Source organism: Caloenas nicobarica, chromosome 5 (assembly GCF_036013445.1).
Source record: "Caloenas nicobarica isolate bCalNic1 chromosome 5, bCalNic1.hap1, whole genome shotgun sequence".
NCBI classification, from domain to species: domain Eukaryota; kingdom Metazoa; phylum Chordata; class Aves; order Columbiformes; family Columbidae; genus Caloenas; species Caloenas nicobarica.
In genome coordinates this window covers 68,003,156-68,021,135 of record NC_088249.1, presented here as the reverse complement: position 1 = coordinate 68,021,135, position 17,980 = coordinate 68,003,156, and the positions used below count along the sequence as shown (strand labels likewise).

The 17,980-nt window shown below is 52.7% G+C and overlaps 1 protein-coding gene across 1 annotated transcript; it reads right to left on the bottom strand.

Moving 5' to 3' along the window:
- Positions 1–9,451: 9,451 nt before the first annotated feature.
- Positions 9,452–11,647, bottom strand: CHST14 (carbohydrate sulfotransferase 14). Its single transcript, XM_065636115.1, has one exon. It carries the CDS (start codon positions 11,562–11,564, stop codon positions 10,476–10,478), a length of 1,089 nt encoding a protein of 362 aa, XP_065492187.1. The 5' UTR covers positions 11,565–11,647; the 3' UTR covers positions 9,452–10,475.
- Between the last annotated feature and the right edge of the window lie 6,333 nt (positions 11,648–17,980).

The following is a 17,980-nucleotide window of genomic DNA, read 5'->3' as shown; positions in this document are numbered from 1 at the left end:
GCTGAATCCCACTCACTCTCTGCACCACAGAAAGGGCAGCGGGGAAATGCCCCAGATCTCGCTGGCTCGGGCAAACTGGGGATTTCCAGGCGGACGTTACCTCTCCACGAACCGCCGCATCCTTTAGCAGTGCTGAATTACTGAATTATTACCAGCTGCAGCTGATTTATGAATGTACCCGTTTCCCTCTCGTTACATATTCCCAAGGTATCTCGTCCACCTTAGCTTGCTGCAAGATGATTTGGAGAGCTCACATTTTAATTTCTTTAAGCATAGCAAGCTCTTGCTGCAGCAAATTAATGAAGATTTCTTAAACTCCAGTTTACTTTTCATTCAGTTCGTTTACCCTTCATTCAGCTCCCCTAGCAGATGGCAAGAGGCTCCTTAATTATGCTGAACATTCGCCACATCCTCTCTCAGAGAAAAACCTGGCATTTGCCATACTTAATTCTACATTTTGCCCCAAGCTGGTGATGGGAGATGGGATGACCTCGTGCCAGTCCCCAGAGCTCTCCCCACAAAGCCCTCCCAGCTCGGTACCACCGCCAGGGCTCCCAGGAGCCAAGGACGGAGCAGGGATGGGAGAGTCCCCCATAAAAAACCCCACAACCAGAGCATCACTTTTACTGCATCTTAATATCCCCCTTTTTAGGGTGATGAGGAAGACCCAGGGGGTCATCGCTTCAGCCAGCGCGGGGGCTGCTGATTAGTCTAATCGTGTTGACGACACACGAGCGGCACCGCAGTGTGCGGGGTGAGTGGCACTGATTTCAGAAAACGAGCGTGAGCGCTCTTTTATTGTCAGGAAGGCGAAGGCTGCGGCGAGCGGCTCCCTGTTGCTATAGGAACCCATCAACCCCCGGGAAAAGCCAAATTGCTGGGCCACGGTGGCTCCTCTGGGGGTGGCAGCGGGGGCTCAGCTGGTGACACCCTGGTGACAGAGCGTGGGGAGGGCTCCAGCGCCGCGGTTCCGCGGCAAGAGCCGCACCACAGACCTTGTGCTTACACACAGATAGACCCCTCGCCAAAATCTGGTGCTGGGCTCTGAGCTTTCACACGTCTGGTTGGAAACAGCCTCGGCTCGGGGTGTCTAAACCCGCCCAGATGTTGGCCTCTGGACGTGCCCACTTCTTCTCTGGGCCACGGAAAGACCGTGGAGAGCCTGCTCAGCTGTACCCGCCTCTTGTAACCCCCTAAAATTTGGCAAAATCCATCCCCGACCTGGGAGGGATGGTTCCCATTCCCCTGCAAACCGATTTTAAGCCCCACTCCTTGCATGCAAAGTCGCAGCATAAACGAGCCTGTGTGGTTTGGGGGTATTTTTCGGCAGTCGTACAACACAACGCTTATCTACCAGACACAAATGCACCGGGCTGGGTGGTAGGCGGTGGACGGGGACCCCTCCATGTGCCAGTGTTTCCCTGGGAGCCCCAGTGCCAGGATAAAGGGAAACTGGACCCGCCTGATAAACGAGGTCAAAGCCTAACGGAAGAGATAAGGATGAAGAGGCTGACGCAGAAGCAGCTCTGCATCACCACATACTCAACTGGTACTAAATTCACAAAACATAAAGCTGCTTCAAAGGAAAACCTCTAAAGAAAACCCGATGTTCCAGAAAGTACAAAGACTTTGTGTGTACAAAGCGCCGGTGCCGCTCGGGGGATGTTTTCAGGCGGGTGGGAGCTTTGCTGCTGCAAACACGGCAACGTCCCCGTCACACCACCCCAGATGCCCCTCCTAACCTCTGGTGTGTCTGAAATTCAGAAATCAATGGGATGGAGGGGTGCGCTTAATAAAAACGATGGAAATCTGGGCATGTGGACTCTGATACACAGGCAAGGGGGAAAAAAAAAAGCATCTGGCCCCAAAACTTGCCAAAATGAAACTCGTTTGCTTGCGACTAGCCCCAGGCAGACCAGACTGAAATTAAAAGATGAGTGGGATGGATGCAAGAGCAGCAGGGACAGGCCGGGCGGGGGGTCAGCTCACCAGCAAGCCCAGCGCTGGTAACGTTTCCTTAAATGTCCTGAAAAAGGAGGGTTTGAAAGAGAAGGGTGACAGCAGCACGGGAGATCCGGGAGCTGGGGACATGGGTGCTTTGGCGGGGGGACGCAGGGTCGCTGCAGATTTTATCAGGGCCCTGAAGGGAAAGTCCGTTTGCTGCCAGCCTGTCCGTGATGCTGATCAAGGTCCAAAATTTTGGATTAAGATCCCTGCAGCTCTTTATCCTCCAAAAACACGGCAAAAATGGGCGTTGCAACAGTCATGCTGGGTTGCAGCAAGACCCTGGACAAAGGTTGACCTGGCAAAAGGATGAATTTTTAAGATTTACCCTCAAACTCAGCCAAGGGCACAGCCTGGTGCTTCTTACCTAGGCAGGGACCGTCACCCTCCGGGGCCACCTTGAGCCCAAAGCAACACCAGGAGACATCCAGGCAGGTTTATTGATGCTCATTCCTCCTGTATTAACAAGAAATCTTCATTTACACACTTGCCACAGGGAGTTTTCAGCCTGCCAGCTCCTTCCTTTCACTGAAGATAACACACTTTCTGCATCCCCATAATTATTTACACGTAGGCTGTACTTATTGGCAATTAAATGGTTCAGCAGCTCCGAGACATTAGTCTCCTCTAAACACGTTGTGTGCCAGATTGCTCCCCACCAGCAATCCCTGCGGGATGGGATGTTTTGCTGGAGCCTCCGGGGCCGTGTTTGTATGGGGGGGAGCAGCTGGCAGAGCCCCCGCCGAGCCCACCGCGCTCCGCTCGCCCTTGGAAAAAATAATACCGTAACACAGCCTCATATCGGGCAATTTGGAGCCGACGGGAGGGCGACGTGTTTGCTTTAAACATATTTTCAGACAGAGGGACGCGAGCCCTGGGAGAGCAGAGAGGTTGCGGGGATGGTGTGTGCAGCATCCGTGGGAAGCGGCTCGGTGAAAAACGCACCGGTTTGGGAAAATATACGGCAACTCGGCAAAACTTGCAGCGGGAAGGTAAAAAAAAAAAAAAGCAGTGATTTGGTAAAATGTGTGGAGATCCTACAAAAATCTGAGGTGGTCCTGCTAAAGCATGCAGCGAACCTGGTAAAGTGTGCGGTGAACTGGTAAAACGTGAAGCAAGCCCAGCGACATGCGGAAAATGCACAGGGGCTCTGGCAAGACATATGATAGCACTGGAAAAGATGCAGCAGCCCCAGCAAAATGTGCACTGCTCACAATAAAATATGCAGCAACCTTCTAAACCACGCTGTGGCTTTTGCAAAACGTGCAATAGCTCTGATAAACTATGCAGCAGACCCAGCAAAATATGTAGCGATGCCAGTAAAACATGCAGCAGCCTGGTAAAACACAAAGTAATGCCAGTAAAACACACAGCAGCCTGGGAGAACACAAAGCAACTCCAGTAAAACATGCAAGAGCCCCCGGAAAGCACGCACCGACCCAGAAAAAGCAGCAACTCTGGCAGTTGTGGGGGCGGGAGAGATGCAAAACCACAGGACAGGACCGCGCTGCATCTCCGCAAAGGCGGTTGCTGGAGGGAGCGGGGGGGGCAAAACTGCTCCGAAAGCTGCTTGCAACGATTCAAAGGTCCATTAAAATAAGATGCAAGGCTCATTCTTGCTATTGCAAGACTTTCCCATTTGTGTTTTTTTTTTTTTTTTTAAATTATTTCAAGGGATTGTCTGCAGTTTCCAAGTGGATTCCTGCAGAGCTGCTCCGGGGCAGCATCGTCCCGTCCAAATCTGCTGCCAAACCGGCCCCAGCTCCACGGGCTCTGCTGAACGGGACCGGCAGCTCGGCCGCTCTTTGTGCACACGCAGCAGGGAAGAGCAACACAAATCTGCCCTTCTGCCCCGCCAGGAGGTGGTTTTGGCAATAAACCAGATGTTTTACCCACAAGTTTTACATTTCCAGCTTTTGCTGCTTCCCCCTGGCCTGGCCCTTCCCTTGGCTTAGCTGCAGTCTTGCAAATGAGCCCGAATTGCCTCAACTCTGCTGCTTTGCTGTCAGAAAAGCAGAGCCCAGACCCAGCCACGCTCCTTGTCCTTCGCTCCTCACTATTACTCAGGTGTCTTGAAAGTCTATTAAACAGCCGCAGCTTCAGCAGGGTTGGCACCACGCGCCCGTGTTGCTGCTGGTTTTAGCATCCCTATTTGCCGGATTTTCCACCTCCCTTGATGCTCCCCACCAGAGATACAGCAATAAATATGAATTTGCTGGTTGCCGTGGGCACCTTTCCAAGCTGCCAATCCCTGTGTGTTGGATGGGGTGAGGGGAACACACCCCCGGTGCTTTTAGGAGCCCCCAAGTGTCCTGTTCTTTCTCATTTCTTTCATCGCCCAAGCTCCCATCAGCAAATACCACCTACCAAAGCGGTCCAGCGCGGCCGCGACGCTTTCATAAAATTTCATGAAAAGCCAAGAAAACCAGTTTTGCTCCAAGCATCGCGCGGTGTCCCCAGCTCCGGCACGATGCTCAGCTCCATGCCACCCACCGCGCTGCCTGCCCAGGCAATTAGATGAACTATCTTTTAAATTGTAATCCTGTAAAGAAAAAAAAAAAAGACCTGGGAAATGCAGACTTGCAAAGGGAAAGCTTTGAATATCCACCCTTCCCTGCAACTTTTCATAATGCCACCGACAATGGCTTTGGTGTCCTTTTCGGGGACCTTTGTGTGTCTGACAGCGATGCCGGAGCCCCATCGTCTCGGCAAATCTTTGCTGATATCACTACCCACAAAAGGGCTCTAAAAGCCTCTGGGATGTTTTCACTCAATGAATGTTTTTGGTTTGTTTTGGTTTGGTTTTGCAGGTTTCACAGGCTCCGCGGGGCACTTGGGGCAGCTCCAGCCCATTTTCCAAATCCGTCTCCCGTTTGCTTTCTTTTTTGCCAAAGCACCCCGATTTCAGCAAAACAGGAAAGACACCTGATATTCGAGCTAACAGCAGAATGCCGGTCCAGCACATTTTAACTCAGCATTTTTGCCTTTAGCTTTGGTCTTGCGTTGCCAGAGGACAGGGGCTTGCTCTGTGTGAACTAAGCAAAAAAATAACGCGGGGTGTTGAGCTGATTTGGGGGGTGGGCGCCCCCGGACACGGGCCCAGCCTTTTTGGCTGCATTTTCACCGAGAGGAAGCAGCGCTGTTGGAGTCAAGCCTGAAGCACGCACACAAAAACCACTGTGGTTCTCTCCAGATTTTCATCTTGCTGTCGCACGCAGACACGACCTAAGCCTTGCACAAAAAAGCAGACCTGCAGTCAAACGTTTTACATCCACCTGCCAAAAGCAAACAGTAGAAAGTGTAGACGCACTCGTGGGATTCACACAACGGCTCATTGCGTTTTTACAGTGCCTTAGCTCAAGGCTTTCACAAGATTTCACAAACTCTCTCCGTTTACCTCCCAGTCCTCGGCCATGGGGTTTGGGCTCGGTTTTGATCCAAGAACCGTAGGTGTGAGTCGTCAAAACCCTGGGGAACCTCTGATTATCAGGGGCTCTCAGAGCCTCAATCATCAGACGCTATTGCTAACCCCGAGCAGGTCCGTCTGCAGCACCGACTGCACCAAAAGGTCTCAGCCTCGTTAGACACAACAGATCCATTAGAGACATTTTCTTTTGGCTCTTCCAAAGTCCTGCCCATGATGGAAGAACCACCCCAAGGATGCTCACGCCTCTGTGTGCAGAAGAAACGCAGCTGAAGGCAGGAGACGCTCTGCGGTGATTCTGCTCCATCACGAGCAAGGCTGCAAACAAAGAGGAGCAGCAGCAAAGCTGGGTTTATGCCTTGTACGTGCACTAAAGCATCCACAAAGCTGGGTTTATGCCTTGTACGTGCACTAAAGCATCCGCAAAGCTGGGTTTATGGCTTGTACGTACATTAGAGCAGGAGCAAAGCTGGGTTTATGCCTTGTACGTACATTACAGCAGCAGCAAAGCCGGGTTTACGCCTTGTACGTACATTAGAGCAGCCGAGCATGGTGCTGCCGTGATTTGGGAAGCTTGATTCCCGTCAGAGCTGGGGTCGTGGCGAGCAGCCAGCAGAGCCGCTGCCAGCGTTAATGCATTTACGGCAGCAGCGGGGCCTGCCAGGGAAGTTGGTTATTTCTGCAGAAGCAATCGGAAAAAGCCCACAGGAAAGAGGAAAAATCTGACACACGTGCTGGAGCTCGGCGTGGAGACCAGAGGGAACGGGATCGAAATAAAAGGCTTTTCTTTCTGCGAGCGGCTGGCTGCACTGACCCTGGGGTAGGAATTCAGACACCGGTGGCAGGTGCCAAATTTCAGCTCAGCGGGTGCTGCTCATCGCCAGAGCTGGTTCTGTGGTCGGGAGCTGCCGGGATCTCCCAGATCATCCCGGTTAAATCCATTTCTCGTGCGTCTGTGAAACCACTGAGCTCCAACACCCATTCCCAGCATTGCAAAACCCCAACGCCCTGCGTTTCAGATGTGCTGAAATGAGGCTTTTCAGGCAAAATAACATTGGAATTGGTAAACAAGCTGACACGTGAAATGAGATCTTTGAAACAGCAAAGGATCGTGACCTGTCCAAAGGGGAATACCAAACTGGCAGCTCCGAACACCAAAACCAGAATGGTTCTTCTCTCTTCCACCGTTACAGACAAAGCACAACGCTGAGAGTACTAAACACGCTGGCTGCAATTATTTCATTTCACGTCATGGGAGGATCACCTTAACCAGACTTTTCCACGAGCAAGTAAACTGATCACAAGTACAACAGATGAACTACAAGAAACCACCCAGGAAACTGAAAAAAACAATTATGACAGGTTGCAATTGCCTATTTTTAGTTCTTTGTGCAGGGCAAGAATACTCTTATTTTTTTGTTTGTATGTAGATAAACCATCTTGATCATAAAAAAACTTCTAGAAGCAGAGAGACATCACAGAAATTAGCACGGCATAAATGCATGCTTGTATAAATAAGAAATTCTTTGCGATTTCATCCTGAAAAACAATTTAGGAAGCTGGTAACTGGCTGTGGAAAGTGCTTCTCGCTTGCTGTTGGGACCTTTTTCCTTTCAGCAAAATGAGATGTCGGGGAACAGGAGGGACATGGAGGACGAGGCACCGCGCAGTGATGGACAGTCATCTCCTGATGCCGGGTCATTATATCCCTGACAAAAAGGATTTTATGCCCCTGTCCTCTCTCCAGCACAAACCCACACATTGTTAAATAGATGTATTGCTCATAACCTGTGACACCACACAATAAACTGCAGCAGCGCCTTCCTGCCTGTTGGCAGCAGCCCGGGATGGACCGTGCACGAGCGCCACTCTCACCTGCAGATCAACCACCTCACCGGGTGTTCGCCAGCACGAAATCGGGGAACTCGACCTTACCAGAGACTTTTCGCTGCCAGATTCGTCACGCCTTGCCTTCCTAAACGAGTGATTAAAGCATCTGTATTACACCTTGGAGGTTTCCTTGCAATTAGCAGCCAATTAGCGGCTCTGGGCGTCACGGGCGCTGATTGACGGGACGGAGAAGCCGTCAGGTCCCAGTTCATCGCCAGCGCTCACAAAGCGCTCGATTCCTTCCTGCAGCACCACATTAAAACCACAGAGCTGGGAGCAATGGAAGGATGGAAGGAAAATAAATGATCCTCTCAGCTTTGGTGGGAAGGGATCGGCAGGTCCAGGAGTCACCGGGGGCAAGGAATAAACTCCCACACACATATATTACAAAACTCACAAATACATAAAATGCTTCTTTTTCTTTGTTTTGAGGTAAGAAGACTAAGAAGGGACTAATGGCAAATTAAAATAAAATAACATTGTAGTAATTTCGAGGGAATCAGGAGCTCTCCATCTAACGAGGTGGAATTCAACTCCCTGTACCCTGGCGTGCTTCTGTAGGGATTTATCGACACAAAACTAGAAAGAACAAATGGGAGAAATGCAGTGACAAAACCTCAAGCTGTTTATTTGGGGGAGTTTGGAGCATTCAAGTCATAAAATGTAATAATTAAGAAGATAAAAGATCACCTTTTTATTCTGCTGGGTGGCTGCGACGGAAAGGCGGAAAACGGAGCTGCCGAGCTGGAACAGATCAGAGAGCAGAAACGTTAAACGGTTTGCTTAAACGGAACAGTTTATAACTCTGTTTTCTTCCCGGTTTCGCTTGGGCTGCCCCGACCCCCATCGCGCAGGGAGGGCTGGACCCCGTCAGCCCCGGGCTTCGCTCCTGATCTATTGCACTCCAGAGAAACACCCGACGAGAGGAAGAACCGACACAGCTGCCGAGGGACGCGGCTTTCTTCCCTTCCTCCTTGGCCAAAAGCCTCCTCAGGAAATTGTCTTTTTGGCCATGGGTAAAATGAAGTACCGCTAATGGAAACCTGATTGATTTTTCCTATTTGCTGACTCGCAGCAAAGAAAACGAAAGGCAGCCTGTGACCTCGACCGAGTAAGAGAAATAAGGTTTAGAGGTACAAGACAAAACGCCCCTCGCTTCAGCTTTCAGGGACTTTGCCACACTTGCACATTTTTGCCAAGTATGGGACAAACTGCTGCCCAAGCGAAAAGGTTTTGCAGGCTTTTCCTGCATTAAACCCTCCTTACGGGAGGGTCCAAGGAGGTGGGAGGCTCTTTGCTTGTACTTAAAGAGAAAAAGGTGATCAACGCTATCCAGTAAAGGAGTAAGAGACAGCCAAAGAAAAACAAAATCCTTCTATGTGCAATAAACTGGGTTAAAGGGATGAGAGACAAAAGATTTAATAGAGAGAACAGAAGCTGCAGCAGATAAACAAACAAGCAGCACAAACCTTTAAAACTACTGAGAAATAAACATTTAATTAAAAACCCAGTCACTAAACAAGCAGGAACCGTTCCCCCAGCTTCACAGCAAAGGCAGTAAAGTCGAACCAGCTTAGTCCTAGTTAGAGAGACCTGAAGGTCAGGATTAATTAAAACTCAGACCACCCCACCATCGGCATCTGTTTTACAGAACAAAATCAGCTTCCCAGCCGGCAGCTGGTGCCTCTGGCTGGGGAACAAGCCGGATCTCCAGCCCTTCCAGCACCGGGCACCAAACGTTCCAAATCGCCGGGGACAGCCAGCGATTCTGCAGGCTTCGGACGGGGCACAAGGAGAGCCAAGCCAGGCTTTAACCCGTTTTTGCGCAGGGCCGGTGGCTGCAGAGGCGAGGACACAGCCAGGAGCTGCTCTGTACCAGTTCCGCAGGAATTCGGCACCTATCTTGCTGCCGAATCCTATTGCCCGTGTTGCGTAATCATCTGGAATACGTTTCTTTCTCCACTTGTTACCGCTGCTCCCACCTAAACCACAGATTATCCAGGGCAGGAACTGCCTGTTTGCCACAGATTTATGCCATGACTGCACGCGAGGGGCGGAAGGCCTTTCCGAGAACACAAATAAACGCTAAGAGCAAAGGAAAAGCACTAAGCAACAGACTAATTCCTATAAAAACTTTATTAGAAAAGAGGGCACAGCCTCCCAGGAACGACATTATACATTATCTCCCCAACTTTTGCCGTTTAATAGTCATAATTAAATACAAGCACCTATAAAAACAGTGTGTACATCTATAAAAGAAGGAGTAATCCTCACATCGCCGTTGTTCCCAACATGGCTGGAAAACGTGTTTTTCCGCGGAGGTTTGCGGGGTCACCCACCCAGGCTGTGAGCTTTCTGTCCTAAGAGCCAGGACAGTTCTCCACCTCATCAGAACTCTGTATTGCTTTAATTCAGAGAGAGAGAAAAGAGCAAATTGTTATGGCTTGATATTGCATCTGAGACGTAATGCTGGGTAAATAGCTGGTACTTTCAAATCTTAAAATCACACAAAAGTATTATCGCTAGTGTTATTTCAATGGTAAATAATAATAATTCATAATAATATAATAATAACAACCCAGAGGTACCAATATTGTCACAGAAAAGAGACCAGCCTCATTTAACTACCACCTACAGATGAGAAAATAGAGGATAAATAGGGTCTAGTTTACGAAAGCCTTTTCTCTACTCACACCTGAAAAGCTACCCTGTCTAATCTAGGACCGGTTTTAACAGCACTAATTTTGAGCACATCAGCCTCTATATTAAATCATAATTGCAATTCAGCCGCATACTATGTAGTGCAAAACACACAAAAAAAGCAGGAAAAATATTTAAAAGATACCCATTTCTCAATTTCCTTACAGATGTCTTCCATACCGTGCCATAAAAAAGCATCGAAAGCAAAATAGATATAAAAAGCTCTTGTGCTGAAGTCAGCGGCATATGTACACATTAAAATCAGAACTATAAAAAGTATTCTAGTAGCAAAGGCAATGTATAATATTTTTATATAAAGAGAGTTCGAAGAGTATAAAATTCTGAGATAATGCATAGACGAGCGTGTTCCACAGGCGCTGCAGCACCGTGTGCTTCGCAGCGACGGCTGCGTTAGCAAATCCTCGCGGAACCCGCGCCCGCCCCGGCCACCAGCAGCTCACTGCCTGCAGAACTCGCTGGTGATGTTGGGGAGGGGGTAGGCGAAGAGGGAGAAATCCAGGATGTATTTGAGCAGCAGCTCCTTGACGAGCCGGCGCTGGGCGTTGCACAGGTAGTAGTGCAGCGTCTCGGCCGTCACGGGGTTGTACCAGGGCTGGCGCGCGGGGAAGCGGACGAAGGACGGCGAGCGCACCCGCTCCAGGACGTAGTTGGCGTCGGCGTCGAGGCGCTCGTAGGAGCCGATGAAGTCGTAGCGGACGGCGCAGGGCTGGCACAGGTTGTAGATGGGCATCCAGTGCTCGTTCATCCTCTCCACCTCCTCGTCCAGCAGGTAGCGCAGGAACTCGGAGAAGGTCACGTCGTCGCCGGCCGAATTCCCCCCGTTCTTGCGGTAGCGCCTGACGATCTCCACCCCGTACCTCTGCTGGTACTCCTTGATCTCCCCAAATTTATTCCTGTAGGCCGACAGCAGCCTCTCCATGGGGTTCCGCACGAAGATGAACTTGTAGTAGTTCTTCAGGCGGTAGCTGATCTCCTCCGGCTTCATGTCCCCCAGGAACACCAGGTCGCTCTTGTGGTCCATCTTCAGCTTGACGTCCACGCTCTCCAGCGCCCCGTCCAGCACCTTGAGGATGCGCTTCCAGTTGGAGCAGGCCACCTTGGGCACGTAGCAGTACAAGAAGCGGTGCTTGTCGCTCACCAGGAGGTGCCGCAGCACCGTGCGCCGCTGCCCGGCCGGCAGCTCCCAGACGCTGCGGGGCATGGCCGGCTGCCCGCACACCCCCCGCAGCGTCCGGTTGCGGACGTCCCGCAGCACCTCGGCCTCCAGCTCCGCGCGGGGCTCCGCGCCCCCGCCCCGCCGCGCCGGCTCCCCCGCCGCGGGCTGCAGCGGCTTCACCTCGGCCAGGATGCCCTTCTCGATCATGAGCAGCAGCCCGCTGGACGCCAGGATCACGGCGAACATCAGCATGGAGGGCAGCAGCGCCGCGCCGCCGCCCCGCGCCCGGGCCCGCCTGCGGCCACCGGCGGCCGCTCGGCGCGGCTCGTCCCGCCGCGGCTCGGCGGGGAGCGGCGCCCGGGGAAACATGGCCGGGGGGGCCGGCTCAGCCGCCGCGCCGCATGCCCGGGCTGCACGGGGCAGCGCGGCGGCTCCCGGCGCCGGGCGGCGGCCACGGAGGCGGAAGGGAGGCGGAGCGGCCGCCGGTAGTGACGGGAGCGGCGGCGGCACCGCCCCGCAGCCGGGTCCCGGCCGGGATGGGCCGGCGGAGCCGCCGCCGGGATGGGGCCGGTGGAGCTGCTGCCGGGTCCGTGCCGGGATGGGCCGGTGGAGCCGCCGCCGGGATGGGGCCGGTGGAGCCGCTGCCGGGATGGGGCCGGCGGAGCCGCTGCCGGGTCCCGGCCGGGATGGGCCGGCGGAGCCGCTGCCGGGTCCCGGCCGGGATGGGCCGGCGGAGCCGCTGCCGGGTCCCGGCCGGGATGGGCCGGCGGAGCCGCTGCCGGGTCCCGGCCGGGATGGGCCGGCGGAGCCGCTGCCGGGATGGGCCGGTGGAGCCGCCGCCGGGTCCCTGCAGGGATGGGGCCGGTGGAGCCGCCGCCGGGTCCCGGCCGGGATGGGCCGGCGGAGCCGCTGCCGGGATGGGCCGGTGGAGCCGCCGGGTCCGTGCCGGGATGGGGCCGGCGGAGCCGCTGCCGGGTCCCTGCCGGGGTGGGGCCGCCCCGCCCCGTCCAGCGCTGCGGTACCGGGGGTCGGTACCCGCCCGGCATCCCGCCCGTAACGAGGCCGGGTAACACACCGCTCTTCCCTTTCCCCAAAATACTTTAAAAATGTAAGTTAAAATTGAACCCTCCGGCGCTTACTCGGAGTCACAGCAGCACAGTTTGTAGCCCGGTGCTTCCCAGCTCGGCTTTTGCCCTTCGGTGGCTCTGTGCAGTGGCACAGCCTTTAATTAGGTGGCTGTAGCGGGTTTTGTAATATGGGGCCAAACTGGCCTTAATTAGCAGTTGTGCCACACTTAATTATCGCACTGCATAGAGGAGAAGGAGATGGAATTACCTGGTGAACCCTCCACAGAGCCTGTGCCACCGCCTGACAGCCAAAGGACACGATTTACTAAAACTTTGTAGATATTTCCCCCAATCTGACGCTCTCCTAACACCACCTAAGGATCCGCTTAACCCCCAGGCTTTGCCCAAAGTGGCACAAAGCTGTAACCAGCTGCTTGCCGTCCGGGCAGCCCGAGAGCCTGAGCACTCAGCCAGCCCTAAGGATGCCGTTTGTACATCCAGCCCTTTCTGCAGCACAAATAATTTCATACTGGCATTGTTCTGCATATTTTCCTTCAACGCGTTCTCAGAACATACCACAGGGCCTGTGCGTCTTAAATAGTCTTGCAAGGACTCTCTCTGTCAAAAGCTTTCTTAACATCAAGAGAAAAAACAGCTTCCACTTAGTTTTCTTTGATCAAAAGCCAAGAGCGTTTTGTCAGCCAAGGCAGACAAAGCATTTGTAGTGAAGTGTGAGAGCCTGGAGCTAGATTATTTTACATTTTACAGGTTTATTTTGATGTAAATATAGCATTAGCTCTAGGAAGAGATGGTATATTGTACCCTGCCACCCGCAGCACCGCTGTAAATCTGCACACTCTGCAGCGTTACCAGATTTCTGCTCTGATTTCAGAGGGCAGGTCCAAGGATTTGCTCTTGATCTCAACACCAGCATAAACTGTGGCTGCACCAACGCATATAACCCGTGGCATGGAGAGGAGAATATATCATATCATCGCCTGCACTTAAGCTGCGCATTTTACCCATAGGAATCCTGAGGTCCCTACAAATGGTGCAGAAGAGACACCCCCACCATTCGCAAGCCCAAGTGACAACAAATTGCACCCGAGGGTGTCCACAGCTCCCAGGACAAGCCCTGTCCGTGGAGACGCTTTGCCACATCTCCATCTGCCTGGGCTGGAGCAGCCTCCTCCCCACAATTACTTTTCACAGGTATACAAGGGGGATTTTTGTAGCTTGCAGCACGTCTAAAGACACTTTCAAACCCCAGCATTTGCCTTAAGAGCACCAGAGCAGCAGCAAACCTCCATCCCCAGATAACCACCAGCTGGTGCCGAACAACCCTCCAGGCATTTTCCTCACCGCTAATTCACACAAGCAGAAAAACGACATTAAAATGCGTCACTATTATATGCATTATAATATTATACGCGTTACCTTGATCTGGTCTCCCAGCATCATTTACACAGCGTATACTGGGGCTTAACGCAGGCTGCAGAATTCAGCCCTGGCCGTCAGAAATGGTGGATTCACAGGGAAAGTGGGGCTGGAAAGACGGAGGGACAGCCCTGTCCTTGCAGCTGGGAGCGAGGCTGGACACCGATGGCCACCACAAGCACCGCCGCATGCCCTGCCAAGGCTCTGCCGGCCCTTCGGGTAAGATCAGGTATTTATTTTGGTCTGAGAAACTGCAAAACCAGAAGAATGCACAAGGCCACTTGAAAAACTTGGTGAAAGAAAGGAGGTTTCCGTGAAGAACAACAGTTTGGGCTGACGCCAACTTTCCAAACAAGCAGCGTGGAGTGACAGGACCGCGACTGCTGGCAGCGGCAAACGAGCCCCTCGGAGGGGCCCAGGCGGCTCCAGATCAAACAGGAAAGCGAGCAAAGGAAGAAGAGACCTGATGTCGTGGCTGCGCGTCCAGAGATTATCCAGGAGTTACTGTAACAGCCTCTTAAGCGAGGGGTAAGCACAGGAGCCGTTTCACAATCAGCTCGCTATGTAAGGCAGAGTTTCTTATATCTCATTAAAAAAGTCTTTTTGAACAAGTTAAACGTGCTGGGTGAGTATGCTAAATAATTCAGAGATTGTTATGATAGGCTCAGTCTATCGCCCTCATAACAAAAATCGCTATTTTCAAGGAAAATGTGGTGCCGAAGGATCTGCTTATCTTACAACCGCAAAGTAACTGATATGCAGCTGGCTGAACTTGCAAAGACCTTATGCTGAGCTTAGTGCCGATTTTCCCCACTCCACTGTGCATAACTATGAAATTGCTTTTCAACTGAGCCATTTCGGGAGTTTCAGTTCCTCCGTGCAAGGAAAACGGCTACAGCACCCGTGGGGCCAGCAGCCGCCGTACCAGCTCGTCCCGCCTCGGCTTTGCCCGGCAGAGGATGCTGAGGCGGGAGGAGAGGAGCTTGTTCGTCCCCCCGGGACTGCACGGCCCGCGGGCCCGCGGCAGAGGCTGCAGGGCTGTACATCCCCCCGGGGATGCACACACTGTACAGGAGCCGGCGTTGCACGCTCAGACACGCTGCAGCTGGGCGGGGGGTCAGAGACGGGTCAGAAATGCTGCGGGCGCCGGAGTTTGGGAAACCGTGTCCATCGGGCAGAGCCCCCCTGGTGCTGCACAGGCAGCTGCTCCAGCTCTTCCCAAGGAGAGCAGGCTAACGTGGTGAACATATTCCATTCTAAGAGTCCGCAACAACCACGGCTCCCTTTTTCTACCCCTTTATCCCCCACAAACCCGCTGACCAGTCTCTAATCCCTTTCAGATCAGGGCTACCAGATTCACACACATCAAACATCTGTGCGGGCAGCCAGCTGTGGTTTTACCACGGGTTTTCAATCCGAGCACACGTGAAATCCAACGCAGTATAAAACCTGTGTTGCAAGAGAGTCTCCAAGTCTCTGAACTCATTCGAGGTGCAGCTGCTGCTCTTTACAACAAGCCTGAGGCTCCCGAACGGCTCTTGCTGGGGCTGTGATGAAGTTGTGAGTCCCGTGGGTCCTTTTTGGGGATCACCACCAGCCTCGTCATCCCCTCGCACGCTTAAATAGCGCAGAACGTTCAGGGCAGCCGCAGGGATCTGTGTGAGCGGTACCTCTCACACATGGCAGGGATGCTGCAGCGCCAGGACCCATCCACGGAAACGGGAATTGCTGCAGGGTTGATGCTTCACCGAATCCTAAATAGTTAACTGGACTGGATTAGCAACTCCGTGTAAGTGTGCTGGGCGAGACGTCGTTTCCTGTAGGAAAATAATTTCAGAAATGTCAACCATCTCCTGAAAACATGTTGTTCTCACTGAGCCAAGCATGATAGATGCTTAGACATAATGCATTACGAGCATTCCTCCTAAGCCTCAACTAAGAGGCAGAAATGTCTGTTACAGACCCGCACGTGACTGCGGGGCTGCTGTCCCCGGGCGTCAAAGCATCTCCCGTGTTCCCGAGACAGGGACACCCCCTGGGAAATCGATTCCCACGGGGCGCCCCAGCTTTCATCTCATGGGGAGGCGAGAACAAAACCTGACCGTGCTCGTCTGCCTGCACGAAAACCGCTAATGCGGTAAAATAAATGGCACTAATATGCCATATAATTCCCTTTTTATAGGCTGTAATTATACAACGTGGCATTAATTCAGCCTGACTCATTCACTGCACTTCGGCTGCAATACGGAAGGAGCTGTGCTTGGTAATGGAGGAACATACCCCAGACAGAGGAAAAACGTTTAATTGCCACGTCACCCTTGCTCTGAGCAATTTAGAGTCCCCCACCTTGAGAAATCAATATCCTGAGGCCCATGGATGGCAGAGGACGCTGGTTCCCCTGCCTGGGGGGTCACACAGGTACATATGAGGAAAAACAGGACCAAAAAGGCCTGAAGTAAAGGCCAGGGGACACTGAGCTCTGCTTCCCGAATCAGGGTTCAGGGGCTGCCAAAAAGTTGTTTGGCGCTTCTCACAGAGGGGTCTCCGCAGCTGGGTTTGTGCTGCTCAATCTCTACACATTAAAAAAAGACGTAAAAATCGGCGCGTCCAAGGGGACAGAGGATTTGCTCTTGTGGCCCAGCCGCGGCACTAAGGAAAAGGGAGAATTTCCCTTCTGGGGAGGGAGGAAAGTTTCCTACCGGCTCTTCCCAGAGCACCTGATGCTTCTGAAACCGTGACGGTCCCAGCGCGTGAATCTGGGAAGAGTCACAAACCGCTTCCCAGCGGGAAATCCTGCTGAGTTGCCGTAAATTCTCATTTTTCGAGTGCCAAACGCTGCCAGGGGCGGCCGGCCCATCCCGGCAGAGCCCCGGCACCGTCCCTGCTCCAACAGCCGCCAGCACGGCCACCAAAACCAGCTGGATTATTGATCGACTTCTTATGTTATAAACCGTATTATTTAGAGGTGCAGAGAAAACTCGTGCCAATGAAGAAAACTCCTTCTAACAAACCGGCCAGTGTTTGATGGGTGTTCGCACGGGGGTCAGTTTCTGTTCCGCTTTGCTCTGCCAGCTCAGAGCGAAGGCTCCGCAGAAACGCGCAGCATCACCTGTGCTGGGGTTTGTGACACGTACCTGATGTCCAAAAAACCAAAGTAATTTTACAGGGGAGTCGGCTGGAACGCAGATAACAGCTCCTTCACCCGGGTGTTCTTGGCTTGCTGACGGGTACTGTGTGCGCACGCTTCCCCTGCAGAGTAAATGCGAATCAGAATGCAAAACCAAACCAAGAGCGTGAAAAGGTCCCTCCCCGCTTGGTCCGGGAAGGGTTTTGGTGCAAACGTGCTCAGCCCTGTGCCCGGACCCCGGCGGTGTGGGGACAGGGAAGCCCTTTGCGGGGTTGCAGAGACTGGGGGGGCACAGCTCAGGTGCAGAGCATCAACTCGTTTGCTTTCTCGCTTCATCGTAAACCTCTGAAATCTTGCACAACAGAGGACGAAGTTTGCAGGGACAGAGGCAGCAGCTGCCGCTGGAAGCGGGCACTCCCGGCCCTGCTTTGCTGAGCTTTTGCTCGATATCCTTTCGAAAACACCTCTCCATTAGAGCAGTTTGTCTGTTTTCTAATACACATATTCCAGCACTCCTGCCGCCACGGAGAGCGGAAAAAAATGTTCATCGACATGCAGGCTTTTTTCAGTGTTGTTAAATTGATTTGCTTTTAAGAATTATTGGGTGGTCGAACCTGCTCCAACTGCATCTTGTTTCTGCAGAAGACTCCAGAGAGGTTTATAGAGATATTAAAATTAAATATGAAGCCACAGAATAAATGGTGCTTCCATTCAGCGTATCTTGTAAATCCCATTTAAATTGTTTCCTTTATTAAATATCCTTCTCTCTTAAAAACAGATTAAGTGCTCTCACTGGAGGCTCCGACGGAGAAGCCATCGCATCTCTACAGCAACAAGTGGCACAAACGCACCCCTGGCTTCCACACGGTACTCACCTCGTGTGCGCCGCCACACCGTCCCATTGCACACACCGCCCTTACGGCATTTCCCGTTATTAATTACCTCCTGTTATTAATTACCTCTCCGAGGCAGGTACCAAGCACAGCACTGTGACTTCGCATCGCGCCGGGGGCTCCTTCACAAAGCCGTGTGCGTCCTGTCCCGTGTGGAACGGACGGACGGGGATGCACACGTTTCCCAGCGAGGCAGGGAACACCAGTGTCATTTCTCCCGCGTTCCCGTGATTTGGGGCTCATTGCTTCCCTTTTTCTCAA